This window comes from Trachemys scripta, chromosome 18 (assembly GCF_013100865.1).
Source record: "Trachemys scripta elegans isolate TJP31775 chromosome 18, CAS_Tse_1.0, whole genome shotgun sequence".
Lineage (NCBI taxonomy): Eukaryota > Metazoa > Chordata > Testudines > Emydidae > Trachemys > Trachemys scripta.
The window spans coordinates 3,600,826-3,616,716 of record NC_048315.1 but is presented as its reverse complement, the minus strand read 5'-3'; the positions used below and the strand labels follow the sequence as shown (position 1 = coordinate 3,616,716).

Sequence of the window (15,891 nt, the reverse complement as noted above, 5' to 3'; positions counted from 1 at the left end):
GCTAACGACTGAGGGACAAGCCCGTGACAGGACAAGCAGCTGAGGAGAAACTGGGGTAAACCCCGTCCCAGGGCTTAGGAAAGCGGGAAAACCCAGCTCCAGGATCAGGGTCTCAGCAGCTGGGCTGAAACTCTGCCCAGAGCTAGTGCACGGGGCTGAGCGAAGGCTGATATCAAGCCCGCCAAAAATCAACGGCTGGAACAAGCGGTTACCCCAGCGCGAGGGGGAGGCGGGAAAGCGCAGACCCAGCGCTCCATTCCGCCGTGCTAGCTCCTTCTCTGCACAGTTCGGGACGGGGGGAGACTGAGGAGGGTGACTGTGTGTGTGGAGGGTGGGGGGCTGTGTCAGGCACAGAGGATAGGAGGCACACAGCCCTGTGGGGAGAGCACAAGCTAAGTAGGGAGATTGGTTGCACAAAAAGAATAAACTCATTTCCCTTTGGATTTTATTGCATGTGGGCTTGCCTAGGGGGCGCCAGAAGCCCAACAGAAACATGCAATAAATCCTCCTCAACTCGAACTATACTGTGTAAACTTATCCCCGTTCTCCAGCCTGTGACAGGCTTTCCCCTCAACAATCAGCTCTGGGCTGGATTTCACCCAAGCTTCTTTTCCCCCTTTATCCTCTGAGTGGCTTTTTCTTCAGCCATTAGTTCTGGGCAGGCTTCTACCTCTGCAAGAAAAAATATTATGAGAATAAATAAAGTACCTGGGAACCTCACCATTTAAACAATCACACCCAGCTAAAATAATGTAGATGTGTGTGTTTTTCAGAACTGCCCTTACCCTAAGCTCTGGGTGTTTTGCAAGATAGACAAATAGTATTTCATTTTAAAAATTTAAAAGATGTATAGTGCACTTAATAGGGCTACCAATTAAATATAAATGAAGGATTCATTTCTTTGGGGGTGAAAAGGTCCAGGTGCCCCAGTTGTCTAGATAGGAAAAACATGCCCAGTCTTTACAGTTACAGATATTATTAGTCCTATCATCTTCATTTTAATTTATTTAAGTGTAGAAGATCCACTCAGCAGTCTGGTGCAGTAATTACTAGTTCACACAGGGGATACGAGCTAAAGTAGTGGGGTTTTGCCCCTTGCTCCTAGTCTGTCATGAGTTGTGTGCATTGCAGAGGAGTCACTCTCCTCCCCTAGGGAAGGAGCCCTCATTGTTTAAGTGGGGCAACGCTCTGTTCCTGTCTTCAAAGCAGTGCTGATAGGGGCAGCTCTAAGCACTATGATGCTTTAAGCAAGTTGGCAAATATCAATTCCTACCAGGCTGCAATGACCTATACAAGTAGCTACTGAACGTTTTGCTGCCCCTGGTATTTTGCTTTCAGGGGCAACTATCTGTTACAGTGGTAGATGCAGCCCTATGTTAATATTCTTTGGAGGCAGTCAAGTTCAGCTTTCAGTCTTTAGGGCAGCCAGTCACTCCAACAGAGAGCATTGTGGGGGAGAATGCACAGAGGAACCTCTATAAAATGGCTTAGACTAAATAGTTTTATCATTAGTAATAACTTTTCAAAGTCCTCCCAACCCTGCTCTTAAGGCTTTTGTACTGCTGCACAAATAAAAAAGTAATCATTACAGAACACAAAAACAAAACAGCCCTAAAATTATATTGAAGAAGCCAAAATAAGTGCCTGAATAATTTTCCAGGGAAACAAAAATAGATGTTGGTGCACAACACAGTAATAACGGATTACGTTGTTGTCAGCATCTTCACTCAGAAGAATGAAAACTCTTTAAATGTTTCTTTTTTCATTTATGACCACAAATTCACTAGAGTTAGTACTGGGAAACCAGGAGTTAAACATTCTTCGGAAGTTAACTTGCTTTAAGGGTATAAAAGAAGCTTCCATGGCTTTAGTCCTAAACTCATGTTTGGAAATGCACTGTATCTTTTCTATTAAAGCGCTTCTTCTGAGACAAACTTCTTGCAAGTTAAATTAGGTAAGTGTATAAATAATTGCTGTGTTTCACTCTACCTCTTGCAAGGAATTATAAACATCATACATTCAAAAATAAAAGAGAAACTGTGTTTACTAGCACTGTGTATTTGCATTTTACAGTTTAATTTCCAAAGTGCTGCACTGTTTAAATTCTATAAACAGGACTCAAAGTGTGAGTCATTTGTTCAGTCACTGTGTAAGTAATAACTTTGGAACCATGACCAAAAGCAATGGGGTCAAAGGATGATACAAAACAGTCTTTTGGTGTAAAATATAACTATTCTAGTTTGTTTAATATATTATTTACTACAGTTATCTTTCTTGAAACTATGTGACAAGTTACTAAAGTGAAGAAATAATACCATTAGGTGTCTGAATAAACATAGTCTATCCAGATTAGTTCACTACAAGATTTACTAAATCAGTATGCATAGGCTGAAATTTCAAGTGTAAGTTTTATTATGTGAGTACACTTCCAGTAGATTTAATCATGATGTATGAATCCTGTGTTCAGCTTTCTTTTCTTATATCTATAACATATCAAATATGTCTTAAAAAACCTTTCTCAGATAGCAGTGAGGTTTCTGGATGATTGAAATATAAATCCTATATACATTCTAACAGAAAGAAAGCGAATTTTGACAAAAATTATATTTTATATGCTTGAAATGTAGAGTTCATTTGTATCTCTGTGGTGTGCAGTGAGTCATTACAGAGTTGTAATTACAATTAGTACAGATTACTCTTGCCAATAAAAAGGTGTTTTTTCCTGCTGAGACCTTTTATTCTCCAAGTTATAATATTGTATGGTAAAAGCCTTTAGAAAAGGATGTGTGAAATGTTCACAATAAGGTGGGTTCCGGATAGTCTAGACTTGTAGAAGACCTTATATAATGGCTTGGGATTGCAGGTATAATGCTGGCCATAAAACATTGCCAGGATGCCATAGAACATATGTGACTGCTGCATAGTCTAATTTTCTTCTTTGAAAGTCCTTTGTGAATGGTAGTTATGGTGTATGTATTGGGATTATGGAACAATTCTGAAGTTGGAAAAAGGCAGGTTCTTGACCTCTGAAGATTTTGAGAGGCAAGTACAACTATTTGATCTTATGTCAGCTACATCCATCTATTTTTTGTATCATTAGAATCGTATTAGTTAGAAATGTAAACCACCAATTAGATAATCTGCACTGGCACAGAGGTCCAGGCTAACAGATCCCATTGCAACATTGGGGCCAAGAATATTACACTCTGATGTGAATATATTGAATTTTATTTTTTAATTAAGCCCCCTGCAGCCACTGTTCATTAGATAAGTATGATAAAACTGTCATATATACACACACACACACACACACACATATACATACACATACAATAAACACACTTCAAGAAATCCAGCTATACTCGGATACCAACATTTCTTTGGTAGTTGACAGTAATGAGCTTTCAGCATTTTGTCTATCACAATACCTAAGATGTGAAATCATAATGTCATATTTTGTTGTGTATTTTTACTTACTTTAAATCCATTTCTCTATTACATATTATACTGGCTATGTGATATAAAACACACATGAAGTGATGCACAAATATACCTGGTACATCCAATTTGAAGTACTAGCATTCTGTGGATTTTCAATGTAGAATGTGAACATTATTTTAAAGTACAAATTAAAAATTATATTGTTTTTTATTATTATAGTATTTGATTATACACTGTATAACATTACAGACTGAGTACAGGAGTTAGTGATTGAACTATATGACTGTATCTTTAGCTGATTTATACATATTATGATCCAAATATGGTAAAGAGAAGGGCAGGGCTTGGGAAGGAGGAGTGTCAGTTTAGCAACACCCATGTATTGCAACAGAAAACTCGTAAGACTTGTTAGAGAAATGTTAATACACATCAGTTAACATCTGGTCTAGACAGATAAAAAAGTCAAACATTTTCTGTCCTTTCTTAGGAACAAATGTTTTACTTTGCTATTATTTTCTGTTTTGATTGCAGCAACATTAAAGCAGCTTAATAGAATGACTTCCTGTTATGTTGTTCATGAGGCTCCTGTACGAAGAGTTGCTATCTTTGGAGGGACTCATGGCAATGAGTTATCAGGGGTATTTTTGGTCAAGCATTGGCAAGAGAATGGAGCTGAGATTCAAAGAACAGGGCTGGAAGTGAGACCATTTATTACCAACCCAAGCGCTGTGAAGAAATGTACTAGATATATTGACTGTGACCTGAACCGAGTTTTTGACCCTGATAATCTTGGGTAAGAATAACTGTGTGCTTGTATATTTTTAGTTTTCTATCTTAAATGTTATCAGGAGCTTCTTTTATTATTTTATTGGTAAAATTTTTACATGAACACTAATAATCTTTTGACAGTGCAATCACATGATATTGTTGGCTGACTTTTAACCCAGAAAGACCAAATAGAATGTACTTACTTGATTCATTGTTTAAATAGTGCTCATGCAACAAGAGACAAATTGTTAGAGGAAGTTAGACTATATTTAAAATCAATATAGAATTTGCTGTATTCATGTAAAGTTAAAGTATTGCTATTACTCTGAGTGACAGTCTCATTTCTCACATGTCTTGAAATAAACCCCTTGGGCATTTTAACTTTTGGACTGTTGTTAATGCCACTGTACTGGTAGCCACATAGCCAGTTGTTAAAACACAAAGCTATTTAAATATAGATAAATATGAAAGCGAGTGTCTGAGAAAAAAAACAAATGTTATATAAATATTGAGTATTTTAAATTTCAGTTACATATAGTGTAGAATGAAATGTGAAAACAGTCAAGTTTGAAATATGCGTAGTATGGCAAAATTATACAGACAAAATTGTCAATAAATTAAGTGATCACACTGTATTTCTTGATTTACATAATCTAAAACAACGTGTAACTATTCTGATTTAAGAGGCTTATTTTACAATGATAAATGACATTTTTAATGGAACTTTGTGTTAGCTCTGTTTGAGAAGTTAACTGTTCAAATGGACTTTGGTAGGTGAACCAAGCATTTTTAAGTACGATATATCTGCATGCTCAACAGATAATTATGCAACACAAAGGTCCTGATGGGAAAGGTGGATAACAGCAAAGACCATTTATATCACACATGCTGTATAAAAGTATTTGTCTTTACAATGCATCTATGCATTTTCATTTGACATTTTATCTAAGAGAGAATTGTTTTATTGGTAATGTCACTTATAAGGTAAATACTTGGCAAGAGACAAAGATCTGCACCAACTTTTTAACTGTTTATCCATACATAGACTTATGCATTTAGAATAACTTCTTTGTCTTCCTGTTTATTATTTCACCTGCTTTGAAATTGGAATGATTTAATAAATGTACTGTCAGGTTATCTAATTTAAAGTATTTCTTCTAAAATGCTTTTTGTATAACTTTTACTAATATTTCTCAGTAAATCCCAACAGATTACTCAAGACTAGAGCATTAGTAAGTACATTTAGAAGACTATTGTACTTTTTTTTTCTGATGTGGAGACATAATTACCAATGGCTTTACAAAAATAGAGTGTGATATCCCAGCCCCACTGGAGGCAATGGCATAGCTCTCATTGACTTCAATACGGCAGGATTTTACCCAGAGTACTTACATCTTTCCCCTATTCCAAGAAGTTCTCAATTTCAATTAAATTAAAGCACAAAGATATAAAATTATAGATTATAACATCATATCCGATGCCATTTTACAATGAAATTAATAAAGTACAGTACATTCAACTATAATATCTCACAACCATAAACTATATTAAAAAGAACAGTTTGATTTAGTTTTAAAGACATTGAGATGGAACTTACTAAAATCTTGAGGGAAAGAATTCCAGATGGAATCCATAAGTATCATCTGCTTTATGGAGCAAGAGGACCCAAACCAACAGATCTTAAGAATCTGGTCAGAATATGAAAAGTAAGAAGTAGATCAAAAAGAAAACAAGCCATGAAAGACATAGATCAGGACCAAGGTCTAAGGGCATGAACTAACTCCTTAAAGACTTCTATGTTCAACAGATGCTGGATTAAGCCCTAGAAATGACTTTACATGGTGCATAACTCTTGGGCTGCCTTTCTGTACAGAGGGAGAATTTCAACCATTGTGAACTGGGAGCCATTGCAAAGAAGTAAAGCAGAAGTAATGTAAAATACCATTTTAGATTAGGTGAAAAATCTTGCAAAATACTGATAGAGACAACAGGAAGACATATTGCCAACTAGCATTAATACTTGTTAAGTTCAAGCACAACCTGTTACAGGTCAAACAGTTTGATGGGGTAGTTGTATATGGTATATCAATTCTAACCAATTATGGAAAAAATCAAATGAAAAGGATACTCTAATTTTTGTTGACAGCAAAGCTATAGAATTTGTTAATTTATTTGTACTAATATTAACAGCAAGCAAATCACAGAAGATATTCCATATGAAGTGAGAAGAGCTCAGGAAATCAACCATATATTTGGTCCAAAAGACAGTAATGATGCCTATGACCTTATTTTTGACCTTCACAACACAACTTCTAACATGGGTGGCACTCTCATTCTTGAAAACTCCAGGAATAACTTTACAATCCAGATGTTTCATTATATTAAGGTAAAACTAATTTTTAGTAAACTATGAGAATAAATTTAGATTTGTATTTGAAACATATTACTGTATATCAACTTTGTGCCTTTATTTAAATACAGTTATGCTGTTTTGTTTTATTTTGTTAAAATGTTTGGGAAAGTATATTAAAACTAATTATAGAATGGGATATTTACTATCACAAAGAATTATTAAATTGGGTCCAATACTGGTTAGTACTGATTCCAACCTTTCATGATAACAATTGATATAGACAGCACTAGTAAATAAATTAATTTGTTAATAAGACAAATGTGGGGCAGTAGCAAAAAATAACACACACAGCAAAATTAATAAAAACTTAAAGATCATTGGGTCTGTTTTTAAACTAGTCTGTCATAAAGCTGGAAAAAATTGTAGACTGAATGCAAAATGTTGTAAGACATCAGTTATTTAAAATGCAGACTTTAAAAATGGATGGAATAAGGCTATGACAAAAGAAACCCTGATATACATTGGCTGCAGTACTAATAAGTGTTGGAAATGTTTAATCTTGTTGGTATTGCAAGTGACTCACATTTAGGGTGAGATTTTCAAAAGTGCTCCATGTTGGCCTGTTATCTTACTGAAGTTAACGGTAAGCCTCCGACTGTCTTTAATGGGAGCAAAGTTAGGTCAATATGGTACACTTTGAAAATCCCCTCCCCTTAATTCATATACTTCAAGATAAGATATTTCATATACTTTGACATATGGTATTTAATTTTCTTTGTGTCCCATACCTCTGTTTATATACTGTTCAAAGATGTGGTCAGTTTATGTGTAAGAGTATATGAAGATTAACATACATCTAATCAAAATGTAGAAATGATAGGCAGTAATCTAGAAAGGAATGGATAGGAAGGTTTTCTGCCAAGACATATAAAAAAGAACCGGGCTAACTCACTACATGTGTCTCATAAAAGAATCAAACCATAGCTAGAAGAAAAATATTTGAAATCTGTCCTAAAAGCAATTTGATTCTGGGTAAATTAAGACTGGAACTGTGTTCATTAATATCAGCGTGCAGCAAAGTTCAGTGGAGCATGCCTGACATGAGCTAAGGGAAAGCAGACCAACAAATATAGCTTTGTATGTTTTCTAAAGATGTCCTACTTATTTTAGGGCCATGAAATAAGAGCAACATATTGAAGACATTGTGTAAATCACTTCAGCATCAGTAGTCTTTTGTTGCGCAACATTTTTAATATTTGCATAAGAAAGACTTTTTTTGACAAATCTTCACAGAATGCTTTGGCCCCAGAATGCTGTCCTGTTTTCCTGACTGAACATCCTAACTTGAAATATGCAACAACTCGATCTATAGCAAAACACCCTGTTGGTAAATATGAATGTTGAGTCCACTTTCCAATCCCCAGAAATTATTAAAATAGATGCCTGTCTCCAGATCTTTTTCTTTTTAAGTTGTTTCTTTAAGTTAAACAAATTTCTATAATGAGGTTCATCCACCTGCTTCGTAATCATATGGGCTTGATTTGGTAAATAAATGATCCATTCTGCATCCTAAATTGTCCCCCCTTTTTTTATACTCAAACTATCCTCTTTTTATAAGAATAATATTTTATTGGAGATATTTATAATATTTTAGGATAGAAAGTAAATTATGTTGTTTGATTATAAGCATTACTGATGTTAAACTCAGAAGAGGTATTTATTTCTCATAAATAAAACTAGGATGAATGTTGATTGTTAACCAGAAAAGGGATGGTGGGATAAAGTGGCTAACCTGTTCATTTATACTATAATAGACAGGATAACATTAGAGAAATATTGCATTATTTTGCCTTCAATGTTAATTAAACTGGTAATTCTAAAACAGTAAGCAGACACACACACAGGCATGTATATTTTTAGTGTGCATTCTATACATGTGACATACAATGTCGATCAATATCTCCCTCATTTGTACACAGGTGTGGAAGTTGGGCCTCAGCCCCAAGGAGTTCTTAGAGCTGATATTTTGGACAAAATGAGAAAGATTATCAAACATGGCCTCGATTTTGTGCACATTTTTAATGAAGGTATAGTAAATCATGCAAGCATGAACACTCCTATTCTCTGCTAGTAACTCATTGCAAAAGAGTAGATTTTTTTAAACAAATGAAGCTACAGCATTTTGCAATGAAACAAATGCAACTCATATTTTGTATTATTGTAGTATTAATAGTAAGTTCATTCATACAGTCTTTAATAAATTATTTACAATTTATTTTACTCATTCTGAATTACAGCATGATGAATAATTGTATAAGAATGTTGGAACTGAGAATTGCACTTAAGCTTTAAGAACTTCTATTGTTAATGTCTTTTGCCCTTTTTTATTGAAACTTGAGAATCTAGAACTATGGTGAAACTTGATCCTACAAAAAGCAACAGAGAGTCCTGTGACACCTTTAAGACTAACCGATGTATTGGAGCATAAGCAGGTCCGCCCCTGGAAATTTCCATTACATGCATCGACGAAGTGGGCATTCACCCACAAAAGCTTATGCTCCAATACATCGGTTAGTCTTAAAGGTGCCACAGGACTCTCTGTTGCTTTTTACAGATCCAGACTAACACGGCTACCCCTCTGATACTTGATCCTACAAGATACATCATAGATATAAAGTGGTAGTTCACAACTGTGTTCACAACTTATTGTATAGTAAGTGTATGCTGAGAGTGCAATATAAAAAAGAAACATTTATAATGAGCAGCTTATTCATTTCCATTTCTTACTATACCTTTGACCCTCATAAAATAATTTGAAGTAATAAACTTTTGTTATGCACCTATACAAAGTCAAATACAGAGTTGTTATAAATTAAAATATCTTTGTATTGGGAAAGTTTGTGCTTGACTGCTGATTGTCAGTTTATTCTTGAAGCAGTGACATAGGCATGCAAGAACTGCATGCATTCCCATCAATATCATTCCCTAACTATTAAATAATGCTGTCAGATTTTATGAATTCCTTATCTACAAAATGAATTTATTACGGTGTATGCAGTGATTGAGATCCCCGATTTCAACAATACTGTTCAAATTTAGATCCAGATTTTTATGCAACACTAAGCAACTGGGTCGTCTTTCAGCAACCTGACCTTCACGGGATAGGAAATCTGGAGCTAGACATATTCGTATTACTTGAGTTAATTACTAACTTATAAACTATGAACAGATACAAATTAATGACTTCAGCCATTCTAAATAAAATAGTAAATTAGGTATATTATTTAAATGGGAATTTGCTGATATGACATTTAAAAATATATTTATCCTTTCTAGGAAAGGAATTTCCACCATGTACAATTGAAATTTACAAAATAATGGAAAAAGTAGATTATCCCAGGAATAAAAATGGTGAAATTACTGCTGTTATTCACCCTAGCCTGCAGGTAAAATCTATCATTCTTCATTTACAACATTTGTATAGGTATTCCATTTGATGTTTGGTTTATAGTATAGTATATGGTATATCATCAAATAAGATATTTACTATTATGTCAAACCCACCAATGGAGAGATTGAATGTTTCAGAACCATTCATATAAATTTTATAACTAATGGTTTACAGTATTTCAGTAATTGATTGGGAAGTTCTAAACTCAGTTTTGAACAAAAACTCAAGGAAAAGAAAGTATGGTATACTTTCATTCTAAACAGGTACTTCCAATTTTGGGACCCAAACCTTTGAGAAACCTTGGGCCTAATTTTCAGAGTTGCTGAGCATTCACAGTTCCCATTTATTTCAACTGGAATAGTGAGTGCTCAGCACTTTTAAAAATCAGGCCCAAGATGCCTAAGGTCCCAAATCAGTGGAGCTTTGAAAGTTTTGGCCATAAACTGTACAGAGTAGTATAACTATGCATAATAAACTTAAGAATCTTATATGAAAGTTGTCAACAAATATTAAGATGAAAATATAATATATTTTCTAACAATCTATAATCTAATTTCCTATAAGGATCAAGACTGGCAGCCACTGAACAATGGGGAGCCTATATTTTTAACTCTTGATGGAGAGACCATTAATTATGAAGGGGATTCTACAGTATACCCAACATTTGTGAATGAGGCTGCATATTATGAAAAGAAACAAGCTTTTGTAAAAACAGTCAAAGTAAAACTTACTGCAAAAGGTATCAGATCCTCTTTGTCTTAAAACTAGGACATTTGTGAAAGATTATAAAACTTTTTTAGACATACGGCCAAATTCATTGCTGATTTCTACTCCATGTAATCCAGGTGAAGTCAGTGGGGAAAATCAATGCAGAAATTAACCCTTAATTTAAAATTGTGTATTAATTAATTTTGCTAAGCACTTTGAAGATGAAAAGCACTTTTTAAATGCAAAGTATTATTTTTAATCATGTTTATTGCAGATACTAAAAATAAATATTACTAGTTTATATAGCTAATTATTTAATGCATTCTGCAAAATTGTGTCTACATAATATACCAAATTATTGATCATTGTGTTAAACTTTTATCTAAAGATTTTCCTACATTCAAATTTTAAATCTTTCCCAAATGTTATTCAGAATTGTGCAACCTGAAGTCTACATTACTGAAGGAATGTGTTAGGAAATGTTTTCAATTTGAGTAAGAAAGTTACTCTGAATAAAATAAAATGGAAACCAGGTACACTTAAAGTATTATCTAGTTAATGTTAAAGACAAATAAATCAAAAATTGATTTTGTTGAGTTAATGGCATATGTTTAAATTAAATGTTATGTGCCCAGGAATTTACTGGTACAGTATTATACTTCATGGTCAATATTTGTGGAAAGTGTAAGAATTTTGATGAAAATTTGATAAAATTTCTGCAGCAATGAAAATATAAAGCGTTCTGTAATTGCAAAGTTTTTCAGTTACATCTACATGTTTTCTGGCTATGCCAAAAGAAGGACAGGAGACATTTGACACTGGTTTAATGAGGCCGCAATTTTATTAGATGTTTGGGACTACCTGGCAGATAATTGTGTACACTGCAGGTAACCCCATGTTTATTCCATAATTACCTGGGGGGGGTTACCAGCTCCCCCTCTTTTTCCATCCATGTCCCTCCATTGCCAGGACCTTACCATACCTGGGGTGAGGGGTTTTCACCAGCTCCCCCTCTTTTTTATATACCCGTTCCCTCCAGCAAATCCATTGCCAGGACCTTACCATCCACCCCTACCTCCTAGGAGGGTTAAGGTTGGCTATAAGAATGGGGGGGTTGCTCCCTGACATACCAATCATAGGAGTCCCCAACCTTTAATGGGCACCTCTTTTTAAGTCTTTTTCCAAGCCATTTATCTGATCGCTGTATTCCTTTCCTATGGAGTACCTGCACTGGACATCTGCCACAAGGAGACACCTTGGCAGCCTCCTCCCCACACATCTCCTAATGCCATATTTTATACCAGTTAAAAACATGACAGCACCTAAGTCAGACAGGTGAACCCCATGCTCCCAAAACAACTCTGCTGCCCCATATACTATGCCAGGATGTGAAATCAGTCTTTCCTCTGGTCCCAAGGAATTTGGCCACCTCCCTGTTCACATAACTCCTTGCCTTGTCCATCCTGAGGGGGCTCACGGCTCCCTGATAGACCCTGAAGCATGTCTGACCAAATCATATTAACTCCTGGAAAAAGTTCAAGGATCAGCCCCCAAGTCCCTCCTTGCTCTGAGCATTAGTTCCACTCCTTTAAGCATTCCCAAATCGTTTTCCACAAAATGCACCACATTATATCCGGGGGCTGCTGATGGGCCCGCACATCAAATAGCATCAGTATTAGTTGATCCCATAACTTGCCCCTCCTTGCATGCCAACTGAGTATAGCCTCATCACCAAAGCCCAGCTGTGAACCCTCAGGCAACCCTGGACATGTGACTATGGGCACAAAAGACAATACTATGCCTGCAGACCCACACCACCATCTGCATGGCTGGTCGTCCAATATCTGTAATGAGATTATGACAAATTAATGCTGACTTACCACCTGAGGTCTTGCATACGTTCGGTACGCATCCGAATGCCAACTCCCGATTGCCTCTGCTCCCATACCTATCTGTGCTGCTGCCGTTGCTGCCCCGATTCTGAATGAGTGGGAACCAAATTCAAGGGCTGGCAGCCCCAACCTCATCAGCCCCCGTCTCAACCCAATAACAAATTGATATGCTATGAGGGGACTCCCATCACCATGCATAAAAAGGGGACCTTTCCCCTTTGGCCATATAACCCAGTAGGCCTTCAAAGCCTGAACTGGGCAGACTCCAGGCTCACCACCCTGCCAGAGGATCACAGATTCACCCTGGCCAACTTGATCTGTCTTTGACCGTCACAAGTGTAATATTATTGAATGCTCCTGCCATTGTATATCCCGCAGTTGCAAAGCCCTTCCTACCAGACCCAGATACTAGCTCACTGATCCTGAAAGCACCAAAAACTGCTGTCAAGAATGCAGCCCTGAACAAGACCGATTCCTGTCCATGAGCCAAAAACCTTCCAACTAAAAAAACCACTGCAAAGATCAGGATAACCATTTAGCCTACTGACGAATGTAATGGCAGAAAGGCGATTCGAGATTGTGGAGGATGCCAGTTGACGGTTTGCCAGCGACAGCATGTGCTGCAGCACCTGTTCCTCTGTAATGGGCCATATCGCTGACCAGCCTTCCTAATCCTGAAATTGCATGAAATCATTAAAACTTCTCTCACAACCCTCCACGTGCATGGAGCAACTGATCTCCACACCACACTGACAACCATTCTACCATTCTTCTAAGGTTCCATAGCGCTAGTGGCATCTGCCTGGGTTCCCGACTGGCTCCTGGTACCAACTCCAGAAATCTGTGGACCTGAAAATGAGACAAGGCGTGTGCTATGCCATTGTCAACCCCAGAGAGGTTATGAAACAATGTAATTCCCTGAAGCCTTTCCGGGGGCCAAGCCTTGGGGCAAAACACAAAGGGGATAAGAACCCACAGTAAACCCAGCCCACAAAACTGACCCAACAGCCTTGCTGGGGTAGTCGCACTGGAGGCCATAGCTCATTCCATTGCTGCTTGAAACTAGCCTTGGAGGAAACCCACAAGTTATCCACAGGAAATTGGCTGGATGGCCTTGCCTGCCCCTGTACCTCAAATTCATTCTTGTGGAATTATTGCCTTAAAATGGCCAAACCCCACCCTTGACTTTAATCATTATTATTTTATATAAAGGGGATAAGAACCCCCATTAAAAAACCCAGCACATAGATTTGACCCATTGGCTTTGCTGGGGTAGTCCCACAGGAGGCCTTAGCCCATTCCAATGCTTGAAGCTGGCCCCTTGCACTGGCCTGCCTTCTGTCACCCACGCTTTGTTCAAACAGGGCCTACTTGCAGGTGGCATTTGTTCTACCCAGCGTCCTATACCTCCCCTCACCATTGTGGCAGGAATGTGCTGTATGAGACCCAAAACATGTTTTGCATGCATGCCTGAAGGTACAGATCCTGCAAAACCCACTGCTATAAAGAAATGTATGCCCGGGAATGTATTGCATGCCCACCCAGTGCTGTAACAGCAACTGCTGTGATTAGATGTATGCCACTGAATGTATTGCATGCCCGCCCGATTATATTTATGTATCTAACAAAGCCAGGCTTCTCTCTGGGTAAGCTTCAACTGTAACACAAGCATAGCTAAGAAATGCAGCCTTAGCAAGACACCTCTCCCATGCTGTCCCCATGTTTGAGGAACTTACGGTTAGCCTGTATCAGCCGTGCAATACCCTGGCTCTGCTTCTGGGGGTGGGAGTCCAGGGGCAACTGAGACAGTTTCTGGCTGGCCCATGTGATACCCCATCATGGGTTTTTTTTGTTTGTTTTTTGGGGGTTAAGCCTCCAAGGAACCACTAGTGCCCGCAATCCCCACCTTTGCCACATCATTTTGGTATGGGATCCTCATTTAACTCACCCCATCCTCAGTGTCTGCCTTATCTCCTGCAATCACTTGAGTGGAATATCCTAGATCTGGGCGAACCATTACACCTTGTATGGCCTGCAAAGCTGTGGAAACAACCTGACACAATAACCCTGATTACTTGTATCAAATCCCAGCTGACTGTCCCACCATCAAACGCAGCCAGCTCACTTTCCTGGGTGAGTGCCTCACTTTGAGACCCTTGCCCAAGCCTGATAGGCTGCCCTTGGTAATGAAAAGCACTATCCCAGGCTCCTCCAACCCCTCGCTCTTGTTGCAAGGATCCTGCCCTTGGCTCACCCGGCCCAAATAACTGCACTCCGTCCGCCCTGTGCAGGGTTTGATTCCTCCCCAGTTCCCTGTCCCATGACACTAACTGGGAGGGAGAAGCAAAATTCCATCCCCCTGCTGTCTCCTGCCCACAGCAGGTAATACAAAAACCGTTCCCTAAACCTCTGTGCACCGGACAGCTGCTGGGGGGGGAGGGGGCGCACTCCCACTCCCTCTACTCATCTGTATACCGAGGGACAGAATCTGGCTCCGAGCTGCTTTGCTACTCAACTGCACCTCCCTTTGTGAATTCACTCTGCTATGCCTGCCTCACCCCGCCTGAACCAGGGGGGATGGAGAATTAATCTTCCCCCTGTTCCTTCCCGCTCTTATTGTTCCGTGTCTGCCAGGAGCCATGCTGGGACAAAGGCCTGCTTCTCTATTCCGGGATTGAAGTGAGAGATTCTCCCTCCTCCCTGCTCTGCTGCCACGTGGGTGGAGCCGAGCTAACTGTAGTCCGGAGCACTCCTACTGAGACTTGCTGATAGTTCCTGCCTTTATGCTGGAAGCGAAGTGGGGGGAAGGGTTTGGCCTGCTCACCGCCCTGCTTCGCTTCCATGTGGAGCCGAGTAGATCTGAACACTGGAACCCTCCTGCCTCAGCCTTGGTCTGTGTAAAAAGGAAGGCTCCCGGCACCGTGCTGCTCCTTTTCGAACCCTGCATTCCCAGGGGATGTCAGCGACCACGCTGCTCCTTTTGCAGCAGTTTTCATCTCCCTTCCAGCCAGCCATAAAGCACTGTTCTCTTCACTCGCCAGACTAGCCAAAAAAACCCTGCTTAAAGGTGCAGGGCAGTCATTACATGGAGCAATTTCAAATAAAATGTTTGGCATAGTGTATGATCTCGCAGTTCTTGCATCCCAGAACTCCTGTTATTTCAAAATGAAGATAGATAGATAGATAGATAGATAGAATGCAAGAACAGGCCCACATGTTATAGAATTGCCACATCCAATCTGGATACATAATTAACCTCACAAATGTATTAGAAACGT

The 15,891-nt window shown here is 38.4% G+C and overlaps 2 protein-coding genes across 8 annotated transcripts in view; one reads left to right on the top strand and one right to left on the bottom strand.

Annotated features, from left to right (window-relative positions):
- SPATA22 (spermatogenesis associated 22) overlaps nucleotides 1-15,551 on the bottom strand; it is a 30,918-nt gene extending 15,367 nt beyond the window's left edge. The window contains exons 1-2 of one of the 6 annotated variants that reach the window (XM_034752239.1): nucleotides 15,438-15,551; nucleotides 12,602-14,653 (exon numbers count right to left, since the gene is read on the bottom strand). The gene's annotated coding sequence lies outside the window, so the exon portion shown is untranslated. Of the gene's footprint in view, nucleotides 1-12,601; nucleotides 15,037-15,437 lie in introns of those variants that run through there. The other 5 variants (XM_034752238.1, XM_034752240.1, XM_034752242.1 and 2 more) reach the window with 5 other exon arrangements.
- On the top strand, nucleotides 1,851-11,185 carry ASPA (aspartoacylase). Of its 2 annotated transcripts, XM_034752245.1 has the most exons (7): nucleotides 1,851-1,954; nucleotides 3,973-4,234; nucleotides 6,400-6,595; nucleotides 7,856-7,949; nucleotides 8,542-8,649; nucleotides 9,899-10,008; nucleotides 10,578-11,185. In XM_034752245.1, exons 2-7 carry the CDS (start codon nucleotides 3,996-3,998, stop codon nucleotides 10,773-10,775), a joined length of 945 nt encoding a protein of 314 aa, XP_034608136.1. In that variant the 5' UTR covers nucleotides 1,851-1,954; nucleotides 3,973-3,995; the 3' UTR covers nucleotides 10,776-11,185. The 2 variants fall into 2 exon arrangements, with proteins under 2 accessions (XP_034608136.1, XP_034608135.1); XM_034752244.1 differs by lacking the exon at nucleotides 1,851-1,954 and having other exon boundaries at nucleotides 3,831-4,234.
- Nucleotides 15,552-15,891: the final 340 nt, after the last annotated feature.